The following is a 24164-nucleotide window of genomic DNA, read 5'->3' as shown; positions in this document are numbered from 1 at the left end:
AATCTTCAGCCAGAAGTGCCGAGTTGATGATCCATCTCGGCCTCCTCCTGAAGTCCCCAGCATCACAGATGCCAGACTTCAGCCAATTCGATTCACTCCGCCCGATATCTAAAAACGACTGAAGGCACTGGATACTGCAAAGGGTATGGGCCCTGACAATATTCCGGCAATAATTAGGGCGGCACAGTGGCGCAGTGGTTAGCACCGCAGCCTCACAGCTCCAGTGACCCGGGTTCAATTCTGGGTACTGCCTGTGTGGAGTTTGCAAGTTCTCCCTGTGACCGCGTGGATTTTCGCCAGGTGCTCCGGTTTCCTCCCACAGCCAAAGACTTGCAGGTTGATAGGTAAATTGGCCATAATAAATTGCCCCTAGTATAGGTAGGAAGGTGGGGGTGAGGTAGGAAGGTGGGGGTGAGGTAGGAAGGTGGGGGTGAGGTAGGAAGGTGGGATTAGTGTAGGATTAATATAAACGGGTGGTTGATGCTCGGCACAGACTTGGTGGGCCGAAGGGTCTGTTTCACTGCTGTATCTCTAAATAAATAAATAATACTGAAGACCTGTGCTCCAGAACTTGCCGCGCCCCTAGCCAAGCTGTTCCAGTATAGCTACAACACTGGCATCTACCCTGCAATGTGGAAATTGCCCAGGTATGTCCTGTACACAAAAAGCAAAACAAGTCCAACCCGGCCAATTATCGCTCCATCAGCCTACTCTCAATCATCAGTAAAGTGATGGAAAGTGTCATCAACAGTGCCATCAAGCGGCACTTGCTTAGCAATAACCTGCTCAGTGACGCTCAGTTTGGGTTCCGCCAGGGCCACTCATTACAGCCTTGGTTCAAACATGGACAGAAGAGCTGAACTCAAGAGGTGAGGTGAGAGTGACTGCCCTCGACATCAAGGCAGCATTTGACCAAGTATGGCATCAAGGAGCCCTAGCAAAACTGAGGTCAATGGGAATCGGGGGGAGAACCCTCTGCTGGTTGGAGTCATACCTAGCGCAAAGGAAGATGGTTGTGGTTGTTGGAGGTCAATCATCTGAGCTCCAGGACATCACTGCAGGAGTTCCTCAGGGTAGTGTCCTAGGCCCAACCATCTTCAGCTGCTTCATCAATGACCTTCCTTCAATCATAAGGTCAGAAGTGGGGATGTTCACTGATGATTGCACAATGTTCAGCACCATTTGTGACTCCTCATAGACTGATGCAGTCTGTGTAGAAATGCAGCAAGACCTGGACAATATCCAGGCTTGGGCTGATAAGTGGCAAGTAACATTCGCGCCACACAAGTGCCAGGCAATGACCATCTCCAACAAGAGAGAATCTAACCATTTCCCCATGACATTTAACGGCATTACCATCGCTGAATCCCCCACTATCAACATCCTAGGGGCTACCATTGACCAGAAACTGAACTGGAGTAGCCATGTAAATACCGTGGCTACAAGAGCAGGTCAGAGGCTAGGAATCCTGAGGCGAGTAACTCACCTCCTGACTCCCCAAAGCCTGTCCTCCATCTACAAGGCACAAGTCAGGAGTGTGATGGAATACTCTCCACTTGCCTGGATGGGTGCAGCTCCAACAACACTCAAGAAGCTCAACACCATCCAGGACAAAGCAGCCCGCTTGATTGGCACCCCATCTACAAACATTCACTCTCTCCACCACCGACGCACAGTGGCAGCAGTGTGTACCAACTCCAAGATGCACTGCAGCAATGCACCAAGACTCCTTCGACAACACCTTCCAAACCCACAACCTCCACCAACTAGAAGGACAAGGGCAGCAAATACATGGGAACACCACCACCTGCAAGTTCCCCTCCAAGTCACACACCATCCTGACTTGGAACTATATCGCCATTCCTTCACTGTCGCTGGGTCAAAATCCTGGAACTCCCTTCCTAACAGCACTGTGTGTATAACTCCCCAAATGAACTGCAGCGGTTCAAGAAGGCAGCTCACCACCACCTTCTCAAGGGCAATTAGGGATAGAACAACAACAAAGAACAGTGCAGCACAGGAACAGGCCATTCGGCCCTCCAAGCCTGCTCTGATCTTGATGCCTGTCTAAACTAAAACCTTCTGCACTTCCGGGGTCCATATCCCTCTATTCCCATCCTATTCATGCATTTGTCAAGATGCCTCTTAAACGTCTCGATGGTACCTGCTTCCACCACCTCCCCCGGCAACAAGTTCCAGGCACTCACCACCCTCTGTATAAAGAACTTGCCTCGCACATCCCCACTAAACTTTGCCCCTCTCACCTTAAACCTATGTCCCCTAGTAACGGACTCTTCCACCCTGGGCAATAAATGCTGGGCAATAAATGCTGGCCTGGCCAGTGACGCCTACATCCCATGAATGAATAAAAAATAACCTCACTCCCATCCTCAGCATCTTCCTTTCTGGTCTGAGATGATGATCCAGGGACATTCCCAACTATCCCTTCCTTTCACCCCCCCATCTTCTATCCTTCTTGGGTTTGTGGGCGTGACGGACAAAGGGTTTGGGCTTATATGCAAGTTCAAAATCATCAGTAATTTCTGCAGCCTGTCTGGCTGTTGAAACCTTCTGGTTCTCTCCATGGGCTCTTACTAATGGAGAGAGTGAATTTTTAAATTCTTCCAGGAGAATTAGTTCCCTAAGGTTCTCATACACGGCCTCCATCTTTCGTGCTCATATCCAATGATCAAAATTAACTTACTTTATCCTCTCAAATTCTATACAAGTCTGCCCAGACAATCTCCGGAGGTTCCGAAATTTCTGCCAGTTCGCTTCAGGGACTAACTTGTACAATGAGAATAGCCTTTTTTGCCATCTCAATCTGCACAGGCCTCCTCAGAAAGCATGGCATAAACATCATAAGCTCTGCCCATCAACCTACTTGGCATAAGCAATGTCCAGCTTTCCTTTGGCCACTTCATGTGTCTGGCTATCTTTTCAAAAGAAATGAAAAATGCCTCTACGTCCCTTTCCTCAAACTTAGGGAGGGGTTATTCAAATTTAAACAGCTCCCCACAGGGTCCTGGGCTGGAGTCAGATCTTTTCTCACCAGAATTTTCCTTGGAACCAAGGCCACTCTTTTGTCTTTGTTCCATCTTTTCTAATTCAAATTCCTTTCCTTTTCCTCAAGTTCAAGTTTCTTCATTGTCAATTCTCTTTAGAGTCCAAGTTTTTCAATTCTTTTTCCTCCTTTTTCTGTTCAAGTTCAAGCTGCTTCATCTGTAACTAAATTTTAGCTAATTCAACTGCACTACCGTCTGGTTTGCTTTCTACTTCTTCCAATTGCAAATGGTGTGCTCTTCGTTCAAGTATGTCTGCTTTCTTAGCTCCTGGTTTGAACTCTAACTCCAATTTTGCTGCCAATGCTATTAGAGAGAATCTAGCCATCTCCCCTTGACATTCAATGCATTCCCATCGCTGAATCCCCCACTAGCTGGGGCAGCACAGTGGCGCAGTGGTTAGCACCGCAGCCTCACAGCTCCAGCGACCCAGGTTCGGTTCTGGGTACTGCCTGTGCGGAGTTTACAAGTTCTCCCTGTGACCGTGTGGGTTTCCACCGGGTGCTCTGGTTTCCTCCCACAGCCAAAGACTTGCAGGTTGATAGGTAAATTGGCCATTGTAAATTGCTCCTAGTGTAGGTAGGTGGTAGGAGAATGGTGGGGATTTGGTAGGGAATATGGGATTAATGTAGGATTAGTAGAAGTGGATGGTTGTTGGTGGGCACAGACTCGGTGGGCCGAAGGGCCTGTTTCAGTGCTGTATCTCTCTATGACTATCAACATCCGAGGGGTTACTATTGACAGGAAACGTTGACCTACCTTCAATCATAAGGTCAGAAGTGGGGATGTTCGCTGATGTTTGCACAATGTTCAGCACCATTCGTGACTCCTCAGATACTGAAGCAGCAAGACTTGGACAATATCCAGGCCTGGGCTGATAAGTGGCAATTAACATTCGCGCCACACAAGTGCCAGGAAATGACCATCTCCAACAAGACAGAATCTAACCATCTCCCCATGACATTCAATGGTATTACCATCGCTGAATCCCCCACTACCAACATCCTAAGGGCTACCATTGACCAGAAACTGAACTGGAGTAGCCATATAAATACCGTGGCTACAAGAGCAGGTCAGAGGCTAGGAATCCTGAGACGAGTAACTCACATCCGGACTCCCCAAAGCCTGTTCACCATCTACAAGGTACAAGTCAGGAGTGTGATGGAATACTCTCCACTTGCCTGGATGGGTGCAGCTCCAACAACACTCAAGAAGCTCAACACCATCCAGGACAAAGCAGCCCGCTTGATTGGCACCCCACTTACAAACATTCACTCCCTCCACCACTGATGCACAGTGGCAGCAGTGTGTACCATCTACAAGATGCACTACAGCAATGCACCAAGGCTCCTTAGACAGCACCTTCCAAACCCGTGACCTCTACCAACTAGAAGGACAAGGGCATCAGAGAGGTGCTGGAAAGGTGAGCTGGGTTGTGCTCTTCTCTCCTTCCTTGGAAGTTCTCTCTCCTTGCAAATTCTCTCCCTTTTTATACAGTCCAATCCCAACTCAAAACAATTGAAAAGCGAAACAGACAAGAGGTCAATCTTTTGACCTCCATCATTTTTGTCCTATCACTTCTTTGTAAACAACTTCTCCAGGTGTCCAAAGTTCTATTTCTTCCTATTTTTATTTTTTTTATTTAGAGATACAGCACTGAAACAGGCCCTTCGGCCCACCGAATCTGTGCCGACCAACAACCACCCATTTATACTAACCCTACAGTAATCGCATATTCCCTATCACCTCCCTACACTCGGGCGAATTTACAACGGCCAATTTACCTATCACCTGCAAGTCTTTGGATGTGGGAGGAAACCGGAGCACCCGGCGAAAACCCACGCAGACACAGGGAGAACTTGCAAACTCCACACAGGCAGTATCCAGAATTGAACCCAGGTCCCTGGAGCTGTGAGGCTGCGGTGCAAACCACTGCGCCACTGTGCCGCCTATCTTGACGCTATCTTTTCTCCGCTGGTCCAGTCTCTTCCCACCTACAGCTGTGGCTCTTCTGACGCCCTACGTCATTTTGACAATTTCCAGTTTCCTGGTCCCAACCGCCTCCTCTTCACTATGGATGTCCAATCGCTCTACACCTCCATCCCCCACCAGGATGGTTTGCGGGCTCTCCGCTTCTTCCTGGAACAGAGGCCCAACCAGTCCCCATCCACCACCACCCTCCTCCGCCTGGCTGAACTTGTTCTCACATTGAACAACTTCTCCTTCAACTCCACGCACTTCCTTCAAGTAAAAGGTGTCGCTATGGGTACCCGCATGGGTCCTAGTTATGCCTGACTTTTTGTGGGATATGTCGAGCATTCTTTGTTCCAGTCCTACTCAGGCCCCCTCCCCCAACTCTTTTTCCGGTACATTGATGACTGTATCGGTGCCGTTTCCTGCTCCCGCCCCGAACTAGAAAACTTTATCAACTTTGCTTCCAATTTCCACCCTTCTCTCACCTTTACATGGTCCATCTCTGACACTTCCCTTCCCTTCCTCGACTTCTCTGTCTCCATCTCTGGGGATAGGTTGTCTATTAATATCCATTATAAGCCCACCGACTCCCACAGCTACCTCGACTACACTTCTTCACACCCTACCTCCTGTAAGGACTCCATTCCATTCTCCCAGTTTCTCTGTCTCCGACGCACCTGCTCTGATGATGCTACCTTCCATGACGGTGCTTCTGATATGACCTCCTTTTTCCTCAACCGAGGATTTCCCCCCACTGTGGTTGACAGGGCCCTCAACCGTGTCCGGCCCATTTCCCGCACCTCTGCCCTCACCCCTTCCCCTCCCTCCCAGAACCGTGACAGGGTTCCCCTTGTCCTCACTTTCCACCCCATCAGCCTCCATATCCAAAGGATCATCCTCCGCCATTTCCTCCAGCATGATGCCACTACCAAATGCATCTTCCCCTCCCAGCATTCCGAACGGATCATTCCCTCCGCGACACCCTGGTCCACTCCTTCATTACCCCCACCACCTCGTCCCATGGCACCTTCCCCTGCAATCGCAGGAGGTGTAATACCTGCCCATTTACCTCTTCTCTCCTCTCACTATCCCAGGCCCCAAACACTCCTTTCAGGTGAAGCAGTGATTTACTTGTACTTCGTTCAATGTAGTATACTGTATTCGCTGCTCACAATGTGGTCTCCTCTACATTGGGGAGACCATGCGCAGACTGGGTGACCGCTTTGCGGAACATCTCCGCTCAGTCCGCAAGCAGGACCCTGTGCTTCCGGTTGCTTGCCATTTCAACACTTCCCCCACCCTCCTCCCCCCCCCCCCCCCCCCCGCCCTCATGCTCACATCTCTGTCCTGGGATTGCTGCAGTGTTCCAGTGAACATCAACGCAAGCTCGAGGTACAGCGTCTCATCTACCGATTAGGCACACTGCAGCCTTCCGGACTGAACACTGAGTTCAATAATTTCAGAGCATGACAGCCCCCCATTTTACTTTCATTTTTAGTTATTTTTTTTTCTTATTTCATTTTTTACAATCCTTTTTTTTGCATTTATTTTATTTCATCTTAGTTTGTTCAGTTTGCTTACCCACTGTTTTTTTTTCAGGTTTGCACTTGCTGCTGTTCAATATTCAGTCCGTTCACACCTAATCTGTACTAATGCTTTGTCTTTCAACGCACCATTAAACATATTGTTTGCCTTTGCTCCATGACCTTTTGGTCAGCTATGTGGCCTTGTCCAATCTACACCTTCTCCTTTGTTATCTCTTGCCCCATCCCCACCTCACTTGCTTATAACCTGTGACTTTTCCAATATTTGTCAGTTCTGAAGAAGGGTCACTGACCCGAAACGTTAACTCTGCTTCTCTTTTCACAGATGCTGCCAGACCTGCTGAGTGGTTCCAGCATTTCTTGTTTTTAGTCCAAAGTTCTGTGTTGTTTATTGAGTTGGGAGTCAGGTGGTTTCCTGGAAAGGTTTGTTTTCCTCAAAGACCTCTCAGTGCCCTTTTTAAAAAACATTTCCAGGGACTGTTTTTCAAAGTCAAGTGGCCTTTACATGACCCCCTTTGAAAACCCCAAAGTTTAACATTTCTTCAATCTTTCAAAGAAAACATATTTAGCAGAACACAGAGGCACTTTCCTAACAATAGTCATCTACTTATCAAGACTACACATAGCACAACCAGATTTAAAAGGCAGCAGTTAGTTTTGCAAATCCTAACTGTAGGTGACAGAACATATAATTTAAAAAGGGAGAGAGCCTCAGGGAAAACTACACAAGGGAGCATGTGAAGACAAGTCATGTGATAAAGGGAAATGTTATGCATCCTTCTTTTTACTCCCACCACTCTCACCTTTTAGATTTTTCTAGTGTGAAACATTCCAGAGCACAGACATAAAGCAGGCAAACTGTGCCCAGGCCTCTGGCATTGCTAATGTGTAACCATCTGCTTCAAGGTGCATCTGCTTGGGCTGTGCCAAGCACATCCTACCGCTTGCTCAGGCAAGTTAGGAAGCTCATCATATCAAGGTACTTCCTCTGCAGGGTTTTCTAGACATAAAAATAAGAATGGAGTTGAAAAGGAAGGAAACAAAATTTTGCATTGTGTCGAGTTGTCCTACCGACCCTGTCTATGCAAAGGCTTTGTTTCTACAATCAGTGCTATTCAGAAGAGCTGTTGGTAAACATCAAGATGGGAATATGAACTGCAGTGCAAGGCAAAAAAATTGCACTAAATCTCAGAGCACTTCATTTTAAATAAAAATGTAACAAGATAGAAGGCAAGGCACAACCTTCTTATGCTTGCAGCATTTTTTGTGAGCAATACAAGCAGTAATGTGTTTTGGAGGGTGGAGGAAAGAGGAGGCATACACAAGGAAGGTGGTCGTGTTGTGCACTAAGATTACGATAAGCATAAAGATGCATGTGTTATACCTTCATACTATTTTCACTAAAACTATATATGAAAGTGAACACCCAGCACTACAATTATACTCAGGTGTTGAGCTTGGCTCAGTGGTAGCAGTCTCGCATTCAAGTCAGGTCTTGGGTTCAAGTCCCACTCTGAAGATTTGGGCATATAATCCCGGCTGACACTCCAGTGCAAGGTTGAGGGGGTGCTGCATTAATCGGAGGTGCCATCTCTCGGATGACATGTTAAATCACATTTCCCTCTCAGGTTAACATTAAAGATCCCATGGCATTAGTCAAGAGTTCTCCCAGTGCCCTGGCCAACATTTATCACCAGCAAGGCAAAAGGATTATACTATACTCCAAAATGGTTTATTGGCTGTGAAGTGCTTTGGAATGCCCTGGGGTCATAAAAGGAGCTTTGCAAATAGCTTTCTTCTTTCCACAGAATTTGTTCTTCCAAACTTGGGTTGCATCTAACGAAAACATTTTGGACGAAACAGGCGATGCATTTTCCAAAGTCTTTCACACAAATTAGTCACCTATAGGGCTCAGTGGAGGAGCCCCCTTTTTAATGTAAAGAACATATTTAAAAAGGTACAAATAAGCATTTGAAGTGCTTCGCTAACACAAACTCATTTTACTCTCGCCTGCAAGGTGATATCAGGAAAAGCACAACTTACACGGGCAGTTCTTGAGGAATTCTGTAACATAGCTTTCACATGAGCAACAGTTTAAGGATAGTTTGCTCCTCCTCCTAATGGCCAGATGAATATGAAGCAATCCAACGGAAACTTCCCAAGGGAAGAAACACAAACCAGCTGAATAACAGTTGGTTTCTTTTGGGTCAAAATGAACATTTAAACTTTTTTTGGCGTTTGTAAGTAAAGAGCACAGTAGCATAGTGGTTATGGTACTGGATTCGTAATTGAGAGACCTGGACTAATGATCTGGAGATAGGAGTTTAAACGCCACCATGGCATCTGGGAATTCAAATCCAGTTAATTAAATAAATCTGGAATAAAAAGCTAGTCTATATAATGTTGATTATGTAGCTACAGGATTGTCTTAAAAATCCATCTGGTTCACTAATATCTTATAGGGAAGGAAATCTACTGTCTTTACCTGGTCTGGCCTATAAATGACTCCTGATCCACAGCAATGTGGTTGACCCTTAAAATGCCCTCTGAAACGGCCTAGCAAGCCACTCAGTTAAGGTAGCGGCTCACCACCACCTTCTCAGGGAAATCAGGGATGGGCAATGAATGCTGGCCTTGCCAGCGATGCCCACATGCCGTGAATTAATAAAAAATTAAATAGGCAACGGAAACCACCTTAACTTGCTGCCCAGATAAAACTGCATTAGTGTCCCCATCACTGCAGTTAACTGGTTCTTGAATGCCTCCAATGGTTTTCCCTTCAATACTCTACCCAAAAATCAATTTCAAGTATTTATTACTTGTTGAGTAAAGAAAATCTTCTACACATCAGTCCTGAATTACCCTATTTAACAGTTTTGGTCTTTGCCCCAAGTCTACAGTTTTACTTACCTTGCAGTAGTGCTCCAAATGTACTCTTTATACACACAATTCAACATCTTGCCTTTCACTAACCTTTTTCTTATCTGGTTAGCGCTGCTGACCTCAGTATGGGGCATTTCATTCTCCCTTTTCCAGCTCCTGACAACATTTCATTATATCTGCATCAACCACTGATTCCAGAAAGTCTTACAACTAACCCAACTAAAGACTCTACAAAAAGGCTGTAGGCCTAGATATCACTCTCAAGTTTTGAAAGAACAAACACAAAACTATAATGGACAGATGCTGGCAGAGACAACTTGTGAACAAAACATGCCACCTCTAACCAATGTCCATACTGTGCTAAATGCACACATCTTGAACTTCTATTAATATTTTACTTGTATTAACTACGAACAATTTTGTTCTAATGTTTAATGACTGCCCACCATCAGTTTCCCCTTTTGCATCATTTTGATGTAGCATTCGCCATTGTTGGCTGCTGATCTGTTCTGATGAAGGGTCACTGACCTGAAACGTTAACTCTGCTTCTCTCTCCACAGATGCTGCCAGACCTGCTGAGTATTTCCAGCATTTCTTGTTTATATTTCAGATTTCCAGCATCTGCAGTATTTTGCTTTCAATCTAAAGAGAGTAAGCTGCTGAAACAGCAGCGTCTCCCACACCAGTTCAATGGAGCAAGAGATAACCAAGCTTTACACCTTTGAGAGAACAGCCGTGCACGATGGAGCCTCAGGAGCCACATATAATGTTTAACACATGTTCCCATTATATCCGACATTTATGATACTACCAGATATTACCACTCCTATTTGGGATTTAGCTATGCTAACAACAGCCAAACCTCCAGGACCTGGGTATGCAAACAGGACAAACCAGTGAATAAGAAATAGAAGCATGTCCAAGACTGATGCTTTGAATTCCAGATCTGGACTGTCAGTTTGATCATCCCTGCATTATAGGTCAAGCCCCTATCGCAGTCTTGCTTTACCTGTTGAACACATTATCACTGGCAGCATACTTCTCCAGTCTGGAAAGGGGGGTCATTTCATCTTGATTTGCCAAATCCAAGAATGAGGTTATCCGTATTCCTTCACAGTCTGAGCTATATTCATCGAACCCAACTGCAAGCCAAGAACAAACAGCATCATTCAATATCATCAACACAGGTCACGGTCACTTTAAACAAAGCTTAGGCAAAACAGTCCCAGTGCCTGATGTCCAAATAGGATGTGATGAAGTTTTGTGCAATGTAGTGCGTAAGCCACAGTTTATCAGCAGAAAGATACAAAGCAGAAAGGAAAGACTCCTCACACCATGGAGGGGGGAATTAAAGTAATCAAGGAGCAACCTGCCTGGTATACTGATCAAAGAGTATTGGGAGTACTTTGCCCTATCCCACGGATATGCAATTTGTAGTTCAGAAAGGGGAAGACGCACAAAGAAAACCCTGAGTAGGGGGTGTTGGTGCTTGCAATACAGAAAAAAAATCCAGAATGCCAACAGCAAGGATTTCCTGGCGGAAACTAGGATGAAAAGAAGTTTTTGCAACTTGACCCCCATGGTACACCTCCTTCCAGAGCACATTTTGGTTAGTAGGCAACTTGCAAACCGATTGCTACAACTGCCAAAAGGTCAATGTACATATAGCACCAACTTGATTATATGCGCTCCCATAATCTGCTTTTGATTATCTGTGAGAAGGCCAGTAGGAATATAGCTAACAGCCCTATTTGATTTCACAACACAGTTCCCCTACCAGCAAGATCAATTGGTGCTGCAACAGTTGATCAGTTAACTCTCAACTCCCCCTGCATGAACCAGCTACTGCAGCCAACAGATTTCAAAGACCCAAGAAAGACTCTGCATTTATAAAGCACTATTCACATCCTTAAGATGTCCCAAAGCCGCAGTGAATTAATTACTTCTTGAAATGCAGTTGCTATGTAGGAAAACGCAGCAGCCAACTACCATACAGCAATAATCCATAAACAACAAGCAATACATCCCTCTGAACAGACAGGCATCCCGCCAGTATAGCATCTCACTCAAAAGATGGCATCTCTGACAATGTAGCCTTTCCTCACTGAAAGGTCAGCCTAGGTTAGATGCTCAAGTCCTAGAATGGTCTTGACGCCAACTCGCTAAAAGCTTTCCCAGAGAGCCTTGACACCAAATACAAGTTTTTTGGTGTTAAATTGAATGTAATATCTCCTACATTTATGTGATCTGTACACAGAATAAAAAGATACAGTATATTATTTTAGAAACTGCAGCATTGGCATTATGGATGGCACTGTCCTGAAGAATAGCTCAATGTCTCACAAATCAAATGGTCAGCTTCACATATATTAGAAAAATGTGCATGAACATTTAGTTCATCATATTTATCCCCTTGTTTTGAACTGTTACATTAAGATCATCTGCATTTTATTGTTCTAATATGAAAAGATTGCAACAGAACTTAGTCATAGAATATTCCAGCACAGACACAGGCCGTTCAACCCACCAAATCTCTGCCAGTGTTTTCCTCCCTGAGCCATCTAATCCGACCCTACTCTCCTGCTCACGACCCACATTTATTCGCGGATATTCCTTTGTCCAACAGCTAACCAATCCCCAGATACTTAATGGAGTCTGCTTTGTGCGTGAGAATTACATGTAATTACCCTGTGTAGAGTCATTTTTTTTTTAAAAAGAAAACCGTCCTTTAATTCTTTGTGCCATAGTTGAACTTCCTTTCACTAGCTCCCTTGTCGACAGCTGGAATTGCTGACTAAGGTCAGGCACATCCTGATCAAAAGACAGGATGGAGCACATCACAGAATTTGAAAATGCATTTTCTTCAAATTCAATGAATTTGTTTCAGGTCCTTTCAGCCCATCAGGGACTTGCAAATTTAAAATGATCTCAAAACTCCACTATTGTTAGGAATTTAACTTTTAAAATTTCTCAGCCTCTTTGAACTAGTTAGTTGCTGTATAATACTCATCCCTCCATAAGACACATTTCTGACCTAATGAGTGTGCTGGGACTTGCTCAGTTCCTCCAGGTCATCCTAACCAGTGATTATGAGAATCTCCCTCTCTCATATGTGTTTTACCACTTTAAAAGGCACTATATAAATACATTTTAAGGTGCTTCACAGGAGCAATTATCAAACAGAATATGACACTGAATCACATAAAAAGGTATAAGGCAGGTGAAAAGCTTGGTCAGAGAGCTAGGCTTTAAGGACCGCCTTAAAGCAGGAGAGTTGCAGAGGTTTAGGGAAGGAATTCTAGAGCTTAGGGCCTTGGCAGATGATCTCACAGTAACCAATGGTGGACCGGAGGAAGTCAAGATGTGCAACAGGTTAGAATAGAGGAGTGCAGAGATCTTGGAAGGTTACAGAGCTGGAATTAACAGAGATAGGGAGGGGGAATGATATGGAGGTATTTAAAAAAAGAGTGAGTTTCTTTTTAAACAAACATCGATAGATAAATGGATAGGGAGCCAATGTATGTCAGCGAGAACTGGAGTGATGAATGAATGGGACTTGGCACGAGTTATGATAGAGTTTTGGATGAGCTTACATTTAAGGAGCATACAAGGTGGAAGGCCGGTCAGGAGAGCATTGGCTTTTTTTTTATTCTTTCATGGGATGTGGGCATCGCTGGCAGACAAGCATTTGTTGTCCAGACCTAATTGCCCCTGAACTGAGTGGCTACTGGGCAATTTCAGAGGGCAGTTAAGAGTCAACCACAGTTCTGTGGGTCTGGAGTCACATGTGGGCCAGACCAGGTAAGGATGGCAGATTTTCTTCCCTGAAGGACATTAGTGAGCCAGATGGTTTTTATGACAATCGATGATAGCAATGTGCCATGAAACTGAGACTAGCTTTGAATTCCAGAGTTTTATTAATTAATCACATTTATTAATTGAATTCAAAATTCCACCAGCTGCCATAGCCCCTGGACTACTCGTACACTGACATTACCACTACACCACCGTCTTCCCCCTAGTTGATTTTAGGAGGTAAAAATAGCATGGATAAGAGTTTCAGCAGCAGATGAGCAAAAACAGGTGCAGAGACAGATAATGTTACTGAGGTGGAAGTAGACGGGTCCTAGTGGTGTACTGGATAGGCTTTCGGGAGCTCAACACCGAGCCAACTAGGACGCCAAAGTTGCAGATAGTTTGGTTCAGTCTCTGACTATACCCAGGGAGAGGAATAGGGCTTGTAGCCTGGACCGAAGGCAATGGAGGAAACTTTTGCTTATCCAATGCTGGATGTCGGACGTGGTTGAGGTGGGTGCCTTCAGTGTATATGTATATTGTTTCTGGGTGGCGTCACTGAGGGGCAGCACATAGATGAGAAATAGGAGGGAGCCAAGGATAGAACCTTGGGGGATTCCAGAGGTAACAGTGCTGGAATGGGAAGAGAAGTCACTGTAGGTGATTCTCTGACTAACATTGGATAAATAGGACTGAAACCAGGCAAGTGCAGTCGCACCCCATGGACAACAGAGGAGAGGCATTGGAGTAGGATGACATGGTCAATTGTGTCAAAGACTACAGACAAGTCAAGAAGAACGAGCAGGGATAGTTTACCACGGTTACAGTCACATAGGATGTCACTTCTGACTATCATAAGGGCTGTTTCAGTACTGTGGCAGGGGCTAAAACCTGACTGGAGACACGATCAGGATCTAGGTTTGTGGAGGTTCTGAGAAGTGAGAGCTGCAGTTCTATTGCTGCACAGCAGTGTGGAAATTCAGTAATTAACTCAGTGACACCAAGCCATCATTTCGATTAACAGGAGCTGCTGCAGCGACTAAGCCACTATAAAATGACCAATGTCTGTTACAGACAGAAACTTTGATTTGCTAACTGGTGTTATATTTATGCAACTGTCTGCTTGTGGCAGCTATCATTGGTCCTTTTAACATTTTTCTAATAGCAATCTTGACCCAAGAGCAAGATATATAACACTCGTGATATGCTAACTCAAATGCAACTAAATATCAGCTACATGATGTCATACAATTTTGTAATGATGCAATAAGTTTGAAGCTGTATAAACGTATAATTTGAACTCCAAATATTTGCCATGATACCTTCAGGTTTTTCTAAAAAACTGTTCAATTTTGGATCTGATTTTTTTAAATACATAAATAGAAGCTTTTTATTAATCCCTGTTCAGCTTGCTTTGCTGCAGCTGGCAGGCTCATCAGAGTGTTCAGAATGCAAAAGCACCAACAAGCATGGTACTGCACCAACAGACCAGAACAATCCTAGGTGCAACAGTGCTTCCATGGCAATTAGCTGATCTCAGCTGGGGCAGCAGCACAGTTGCTATAGCTGATCCCATTGTGGCTGCATTCTGGGTGCGGATGTTGGGTATGGATCCTAGACCATTTACTGAACCCTGTTGGAACTGCATGTGTGGACAGTGGGTAAAGGGAGGATTTGGCTCTGCTGTGATGTCCCATCTGATGAACAGCCTGTCATCATTCACTTTCTACAACAGCAGTGCTTTGGACGAAACATTAAACTGAGGTAACATCTGCCTATTCAAGTGGACGTAAAATAAATCCTATGGCAGTATTTGATGAGGAGCAGGAAGTTTTCCTGTGTTCTGGCTAACTCAATCAACACCACCAAACTAGATAAAAGGGTTTATCATTTCTTTGCTATTTTTGCTGTGCACAAACTGGTTGCATTGTTTGCCTACAGAAAAAGTGACTATGCTTCAAAAGCTAATTAATTGGCTGAGAATCCCCTTAGGATCACCTGAAGATGTAAAAGATGTAATATAAATGAAAAATGTTTTCTTCTGTTGGCTACTGAAGCCAGTACAGGGAAATGTATTCAGCATCTATCGAAACTTTACACATGCAAACACCTTCAGGAAAAGGAGGGGGAAAACTGGCAGGGATAAAATGTGGACACTGTCAAATAGACATCTCGACGCGCGCACACACATAACATGCAACTGATAAAGATTCCTCAAAGGAAGTAATTTGGGTCTTTCATTACTCTAATATCTAAAGAACGTTACTCACCACAGACCACCATATCACTTAGTGCAATGTCAAGCAACAGACTTCCAAGTATGCTATTTATGAAACCAGTATTGATTGATTCCTTCAGTTACAGAAGCAAACAGGGGTAGCCTTGATTTTGTGTCATTTTCCCCTCAGGATTTTAGTTATCATATTAACTTACATATTTGATAAACATATTAGCTTAAGCTGGACATTCATATTTGAGTTTTTTGTGGCACAAGACTCAAATTAGGGTACAAAATGTATTACGTAGGAGTTTGTCAATATCATACCTTAAAGAGTTGTGAATTTATACTTAAACTGAGATAATATGGCTAAATTATGGTGGCTCAATCTTTCTCTAAACTGCGGTGTTTATTGTACATCCTGTACTTATTACAATTCAATAACCATGTGGAATATAAAGATTTCAGGAGAGCCTCAATGAAGAAACCTAAGAGACACTCAAAAACAGCCTTTTCCTGATGTATAATACTTTTCTTGCCTTCCCCTCAATATTTTCAATGATACGTTCTGACAACAGAGTTACATTCGAGGTTAAAAGAAACATTGAAAATAACTTAATCGAGCCGATTTATCGATAAACTCAATCACATTCGCCCACGCGAATCAGATCATCTACAGCAGTGTTTAAAAATAAACAGGGACTTTCAAAAAAAAAAGCAACAGCTCAAATATCAACAACCCCCTCATCTGGACAGCTACAAATTCTACCCATTGAGATTCATACAAAGCAGCATTCGAGTACACAGTTCAATTCAGAGAGAAGCAAGCTTCTCTACATAAGTCATTCTGAGAAGCAGAAACTGGAAGGAGTTATTGCGATGTCATCTGTTTCAAATCGCAGTTTATGGTGATGTTAACACCGAGATAAAGAGATAACTGGAACACAGGAAAAGAGTGAAATCAGAGAAATAGCTCCTCTATTCCAGGGGGTAAACAGAGAGCTGCAGTTCAGTGAGAGATTAGGGTCGGGGGAGGGGGGGGAAAGAGAGGGAGAAAAAAATCAGCACCAGGCAGCTCATCGGACAGGAGTGTTTGACGGGAGGAACCAGTAGCATGGGACATAAAAGGAGAGGGAGATGCCGGGCAGTCAGGACAACAGACCAACCCCCACCCCACCCTCCCCCCAATCTATAGCTCTGTTACTGAAGCCGGGGCCTGGCAATCAGAATCTGTCAGCCCGACCACCCCCACCAACACGTACAGACTCTCTATACTCACATTCCTCCAGATCGTCCTGAGAGTCCTCGTAATACAGAGAAAGGCCTAGGAAGGGAACAATGTGAAAAGACAGAGACAGGTTGTTAAACAGCGAGGATAAAGAGTGTAAAAGAGCCGCTAGCAGAGAGATAACTCACATACCCGCCATCTTGGATGGAGCTAGGGGGACGGGAGAGCCTGCAAACCACTTCCGTAATTAAAGGACAAAATAAATCAGTGCACTCAACGTGGCAAAACGCTTACTGACAGCCATCTATCAGACAGGTATTTAGAATCAAAATTAAAGGTCAGTAGAATTATTTTCAAATATAAGTCCAGTGATCACGTGCTCAACGGTCCGGCTCCTCCCCTCAGGCTTTACGTTACCTCAGATTATTAAAAAATACAATGATTTAAAACCTTTAAGATCTATAAAGTAAGCAATATTACTTCAAGAAATAAAAATATATGTACCGAAAGCTGTTTGACGGATCAACTGACCAGGTCACGTGATGGAGGCCCTGCAAGATGGCGGCGGCGGGCCTGCAACAGGAGGAGTTTGCTGTAGCGCAGAGTGGCTGAGGTTGCGGCCCGGTTAATACTCATCTTTTGTTCTGTTCAGCATCTGGCCTGCTTTATTTTTTTTTTTGCAAGCTTCGCCTTTTAAATCTTTTTTTAAGGTTTAAAAGGCGATTGCTGATTTTTCCTGTGTCTTTTTTTTTTAAATGTCCTGGTGAGGATGTGTGTGGATTTCTGAAAACTATCAGTTTTTACCATGGCTTTGAGGGAGCTGAAAGTTTGCCTTCTTGGGGTAAGTGATTGAGTTACAGCCTACTCAAGGATGGTTGAAATCATTAGTGTTGGGTGAGAGCAGTTAAGATTTTATGTTTATTGTATAGTTTCCATTTGTTGTGTACAATGGATCATTTTTTTTAAGCGTCCAAATGTTTATAAACAAATAGTAAAGAAAGGGGCGAAACTGCGAGGTAGGAAATCTGAAACAACACAAAATACTGGCAGTATACTAGTCAGTAAAGAGCAAAGACAACTTAATAGTTCATGAGGTAGTCCTGTTTACAAATTGTTTAGCTGGAACGGAAGCATATTTTTGTTTAATGGGAATTGCATCAAGCTGCCAACGTGAGAATGTCACAAACGAAAAGAAATGTTTTAGGTTGAAAAAATGCCAAATATTAAGCATAACTTAATCACCGCTATTAATGGTTGGATTTTTAAAATTTAGGCTGGGCTTTACAAATTAGTCAACATCCTGAGAGCCAGTTTAGTAGTGTTATGGATCCAAATATTGACAATGATTGAAGGTTTGAAAGAGCACCAGCTTTTATTTATTTTGAATGTATGTTTTTAATATGTTATTTTATATTGTGGGTGGTTTGCTTTTTTTGTATTAAGCCTACCTGTATTCATTTTTTTTATTCAAATGAATACCCCAACATAATTGGCCCCACCTTTTTCTGTCTGGATCAGATAGTTTAACCCATATGATAGACTCACTGTCAGCCACTGTACTGCTGTTATCTGGGAGAAGAGGCAGACTGAAGTTGGAATGGTATCATACAGCAGTTTTCTGTTCAGCCTGCCAACTTGGAAAGTAGAGATCCTGATGAGCAAAATTGCAAAAATTTTTAATGTATCATTATTTAACAACTTTTTGGCATAGGAATACGGTACAGTGTGGATGTATGTGGGTCCTTAACCAGTGAATTTTTTTTAACAAATTGATTTGTCACAATTATATTTTGTTTTCTCTCACCTTGGTAACTGTTTACAAAACCAATAGGATTTTATGTTACTTTAGTTTGTCATTTAAGAATAATATGTGCCTCAATTACTGTTGGCAGTTTTGCTGGGCAAATGCTTAATGCGCTCATGACACTCTGGTACCCTATTTTCACAATAGTTTTTAAAGATTTTATATGATTGTTTACTCTTTTGTTTAAAATATACACAAATCGTTTGCCACATTTCTCTACATTACAACAGTGACACCGCTTTAAAAGTATTTAATTGGGTGTGAAGCAGATTCTGAGATCGTGAAAGGCACTATACAAATGTAGGTTCTTTTCCAATGTTATAAGAGCATTAAGAATTTGTCTGCTAATGTCAACTGCAGTAATTTCTAGGTTTTGATCTCTTCAGTCATGTGTTGAAGCATGTATGTACTACTTTCAGCTCTGTGATAGTACTGGTGTATTTGCACCTAGCCTCTGGTTAGAAAGATTGCATAGAAACATAGAAAATAGGAGCTGGAGTTGGCCATTCGGCCCTTGGGGCCTGCTCCGCCATTCAAAAAAGGTCACGGCTGATCCCTGTTCCTGCTTTCTCCCCATAATCCCTTGATCCCTTTGGCATTAGTCCTACAATTGGTCAAAACTGAAAGGACAGAATTCTCAATTTGGGATATTATTAGTGATATCCCCCACCTCCCCACCCAACCTAATTTGACCTGATAAAAGCAAAATACTGCGGATGCTGGAAATCTGAAATAAAAACAGAAAGTGCTGTAAATACTCAGGAGGTCTGGCAGCATCAGTGGAGAGAGAAGCAGTGTTGATGTTTCAGGTCAGTAACCTTTCATCAGAACTTGGCATGACCTGTACTGAATTCAAATGGATAGGGTTGTTGCAGGATAGTAATGGGTTTGAATGGTCACAGGAATGTAAAATTTTCTTTCATTGTCTCCAGCAGATTGGGTTCAGACACTCGTGAAATCTAATATGCACTTGCTGACTTCAATTTAAACAACCTTTAACTTTAAAGCACTTTTTAAAAATAATTTGCATCTGTATCATTCCCATTGAAAAATAGGCTGTCTATTGCTGCAATATATTTTTGCTTGCCTGCCTGCCTTTGACTGCAATTTACCTGGGCAGATTCCTCCGCAATTTGCTGAATCTGTACTTGTTTCCTTTATGACGGCTGCTACTTTTGGGGAGAAAATGGGTGGCGTAATGTCTTAGACAACTCTGTGGCATGACTTCAAATCCAGCCCAAGTGACAGGATGACAATGTGAAACTGGTTTAGGCAGTCTTGAACCAGTTTCTAGTGAACATGGGCTTGCAATATAAAACTGTTTCCACTTCATCAATTGGAAATTTCCTTCAGGCCACAGGATGTCAGACGTGAGAAATGGGATAGGTGTCACACCAGTGCAACAAGGGCAGTGAGGTTGTGGGTGAAGCACCTTAATGGTGCAGAGCGGCGAAAGCTTTAGGCTGCATCTAGCGATGCTGTACCTGACCTATGAGTGCTTTATACCTATATCTTGTACTCGCTGACCTACATTGGCTCCCGGTCAAGCAATGTCTTGATTTTAAAATTCTCATCCTTATTTTCAAATCTCTTCATGGCCTCGCCCCTCCCTATCAATGTAATTTGCTCCAGCCCCACAACGCTCTGAGATAGCAGTACTCCTCTAATTCTGGCCTCTATGTTCCGAATTTTAACTGCTCTGTGGATACAAGTAACATCCCAGAAATAGCTGTAAAACAGGAAATGGAAGGGAGGGAGGAACTCAAAATTACAATCACCAGGGAAGTGCTACTGAACAAATTGTTGGAGCTGCAGGCTGACAAGTACCCGGGTCCTGATGGACTTCATCCTAGGGTATTAAAAGAAGTGGCTTGTGAGATGGTTGGTGCGTTGGTTTTGATTTTCCAAAATTCCCTAGATTCGGGGAAGGTTCCATTAAATTGGAAAATAGCCAATGTAACTCCTTTTATTCAAAAAGGGAGGGAGATAGAAAGCAGGAAGCTACAGGCCAGTTAGCTTAACATCTGTCTTAGGGAAGATGTTAGAAGCTATTATTAAACACGTTATAGCAGGGCATTTAGAAAAATTCAAGGTAATCAGGCAGAGTTAGTATGGTTTTGTGAATGGGAAATCATATTTAACCAATTTATTGGACTTTTGAAGAAGTAACATGTGCTGTGGATAAAGGGGAAGCAGTGGATGTACTGTACTTAATTTCCAGAAGCCATTTGATAAGGTGCCACATCAAAGGTTATTGTGGAAAATATAAGCTCATGGCGTAGGGGGTAACATTTCGGCATGGATGGAAGATTGGCGAGCTAACAGGAAACAGTAGGCATGAATGGGTCATTTTCTGGTTGGGAAGATGTAACGAGCGGTGTGCCACAGGGATCACTGCTGGGACCTCCACTTTTTACAATTTAATATAAATGATGAAGGGACCGAAGGTACAGTTGCTAAGTTTGCTGATGATGCAAAGATAGGTAGGAAAGTAAGTTGTGAAGAGGACCTAAAGATGCTACAAAGGGATATAGATAGGGCAAAAATCTGGCAAATGAGTATAATGTGGAAAAATGAGAAATTGTCCATTTTGGTAGGAAGAATAAAAAAGAAGCGCATTATCTAAATGGTGAGAGATTGCAGAGCTCTGAGATGCAGAGGGATCTGGGTGTCCTAGTGCATGAATCACAAAAGGTTAGTATGCAGGTACAGCGAGTAATTAGGAAAGCTAATAAAATGTTTTCATTTATTGCAAGGGGAATTTAAGACAAAAGTAGGGAGGTTATGCTTCAGCTATAGAGGGCATTGGTGAGACCACTTCTGGAGTACTGTGTACAGTATTGGTCTCCTTATTTAAGAAGGATGTAAACTGCGTTGGAAGCAGTTCAGAGAAGGTTTACTAGGCTAATACCTGGAATGGGCGTGTTGGCTTATGAGCAGGTTGGATGGGCTAGGCTTGTATCTGCTGGAGTTTAGAAGAATAAGAGGCAACTTGAATGAAACATATAAGATCCTGAGGGGTCTTGACAGGGTGGATGAAAGGATGTTTCCTCTTGTCGGAGAATCTAGAACTCTGAGTCAATGTTTAAAAATAAGGGGTTGCTCATTTAAGACAGAGATGAGGAGACTTTTTTTCTGAGTTGGAAGTCTTTGGAACTCTCTTCCTCAAAAGCTGGTGGAAGCAGAGTCTTTGAATATTTTTAAGGCAGAGGTATATAGATTCTTGATAAGCAAGGGGGTGAAACTTTATTGTGGATAGGCAGAAATGTGGAGTTGAGGTTACAATCAGATCAGCTGTGATCTTATTGAATGGTAGAGCAGGTTCAAGGGGCCGAGTGGCCTACGGCTGCTCCTAATTCGTATGTTTGTATGGCTCTACCATTGGTAGCCATGGCTTCAGTTACCTAACCCCTGGAATTTCCTGCCTAAACCTCACTGTCTCTCTATTTTGGTTTCTTCCTTTTAATATACTACTAAAAACCTACCTCTTTGATCAAATTTTTGATCATCTAACCTAACATCTCCTTACGTGGCTCGGTGTCATATTTTATATTGCTCCTGTGAAGCACTTCAAGATGTTTTATTATGTTACAGGCACTATGTAAATATAAGCTGTTGTTGTTAATAACACTGTGCCTGTGATGGGAAGTGTTCCTTTCACGAGCACTAGAATCCCTTTCCTCGATGAACCAGAGGGAAACTTTAAGTGTCAGCCGTGGCTCAATATAAGTCAGAAGGTCATGGGTTCAAGTCCCATCCAGAGATCTGAAAATATAGTTTAGCCTGATACTCCATTGCACTACAGAGGGATGCTGCAGATTGGGGCATCGTCTTTCAGATGAGACGTTAAATCGAGGCCGTGTCTATCCTCGCAGGTGGGCATAAAAGATGCCACGGTACTATTTGAAGAGGAGGGGGGTTTTCTTCAGTGTCCTAGCCAATATTTATCCCTCAACGTACATCTGTAAAATAATTATGTGGTCATTATCACATTGCTGTTTGTGGAACCTTGCTGTGTGCAAATGATCTGCCATCTTTCCTGTATTACAACAGTGACTGCACTTCAGAAAAATACTTAATTGGCTATAAAGTAATTTGGGACATCCTGAGGTCATGAAAGACAATACATGCATGCAAGTCTTTCTTTTGAATCGTCCCTGCCTTGCGATCCGTTCTGATGTTCTACTGCACTGTAGCAAGGCTTTAAGTTGGTGCAGAAAAGCATGGGTGACTTCAGGAGCTTGGAGCAGTGCAACAATGCATTGTCTTTCACCCTTGGGCTTGGGTCCAGTTCCAGTCAGAACCGATGGATAAAAGTCTCTCTGTTGACTGGAAAAGCCCTAAGCAACACCTTCCAGGTTCTCCCTAGTCCCAAGTGGGCAAGGCTCATGACATAAGACTGCCCAGTAAGGCAGAGATTGGTTTGAGAAACAGAACTGTTCACCTTGGAGTAGTGCCCCTGGATTGTTCAGATGTTGATGGCAAGATGTTTACTTTGTATCTGTTGATTCGGATAGGATTTTGATTTGGAAGCATTTTTTGAGCTATCTGTTTGAAATATGTGTTGCCAGTTTATTGAAACTTAACTTTAACCAAATTTTTCACTTTTGTGCAGACCTCAACATGAAACTTGTTGGAAAGGTGGGCAGTAAATGTCATAAGTCTGTTGCCATTTCAAGTGGTACTTCTGGCTTAATTTTATTTAAATGGGGTTTTACAGCGTAAAAGTCACCCAAATGCTTGTTTTATTGCCAGCCTTTTTAAAGTTCACCACATATAGGTTGGAGCACACTGCTCTCCTGGTCACATGCATTAGTCACTACCAACTGCAACCAAAATCTCTGCCTCTTCTAGAATTATGGCAGATACTGTACCCAAGTTACTGGCGCAGGAGAAACCATTTTGTACGACAAGCAGAGCTTGACAGAACCTGCAAGGGAAAACAAACTCTATACTGATCATAACCTAGAACAGGCAGAATGCAACTCAATGTAGCACACTCATAGACCTAAAAAGGAAGAATTAAGAATTTGTAGTATTGTATTTTATCTTGCATGTTTCAAATTTTACTTTGGAAATGATCAGTGTTGAGATAACAGGAAGTGATAGGCAGCATCTGATAGAGAGATTGAGAGTAATGATACAGGTGTAGTCATAATGTGAGATTATTTTTTTTAGATTAGAGATACAGCACTGAAACAGGCCCTTCGGCCCACCGAGTCTGTGCCGAACATCAACCACCCATTTATACTAATCCTACACTAATCCCATATTCCTACCAAACATCCCCACCTGTCTCTATATTTCCCTACCACCTACCTATACTAGTGACAATTTATAATGGCCAATTTACCTATCAACCTGCAAGTCTTTTGGCTTGTGGGAGGAAACCGGAGCACCCGGAGAAAACCCACGCAGACACAGGGAGAACTTGCAAACTCCACACAGGCAGTACCCGGAATCGAACCCGGGTCCCTGGAGCTGTGAGGCTGCGGTGCTAACCACTGTGCCGCCCATGAGTAACCTATATGTTTGTTCAATGGTCTGGCCTGTCTCCTGTTATAAATTGCTAATGCTAATGTCGTCAACCTGTTCGTTGCAGGCCCTATGTAAAAAAAAAAGCAAAAAGCAACTTAAAACTTCAAGTTACATATGA

At 43.3% G+C, this 24164-nt stretch overlaps 1 protein-coding gene across 3 annotated transcripts in view; it reads right to left on the bottom strand.

The window, feature by feature from the left end:
- The window catches only part of ppp4r1l (protein phosphatase 4, regulatory subunit 1-like), a 111471-nt gene extending 94523 nt beyond the window's left edge, over window positions 1-16948 (bottom strand). Inside the window, exons 1-3 of one of the 3 annotated variants that reach the window (XM_068048055.1) lie at window positions 16897-16948; window positions 16756-16800; window positions 10473-10605 (exon numbers count right to left, since the gene is read on the bottom strand). In XM_068048055.1, the coding sequence (XP_067904156.1) occupies window positions 10473-10605; window positions 16756-16800; window positions 16897-16903 (185 nt within the window). In that variant the 5' untranslated portion in view covers window positions 16904-16948. Of the gene's footprint in view, window positions 1-10472; window positions 10606-16755; window positions 16801-16896 lie in introns of those variants that run through there. The other 2 variants (XM_068048057.1, XM_068048056.1) reach the window with 2 other exon arrangements.
- Between the last annotated feature and the right edge of the window lie 7216 nt (window positions 16949-24164).

Source organism: Heterodontus francisci, chromosome 16 (assembly GCF_036365525.1).
Source record: "Heterodontus francisci isolate sHetFra1 chromosome 16, sHetFra1.hap1, whole genome shotgun sequence".
In the NCBI taxonomy this organism is placed as follows: domain Eukaryota; kingdom Metazoa; phylum Chordata; class Chondrichthyes; order Heterodontiformes; family Heterodontidae; genus Heterodontus; species Heterodontus francisci.
The sequence above is the reverse complement of the archived record's forward strand: the minus strand, read 5'-3'. Positions and strand labels throughout refer to the sequence as shown.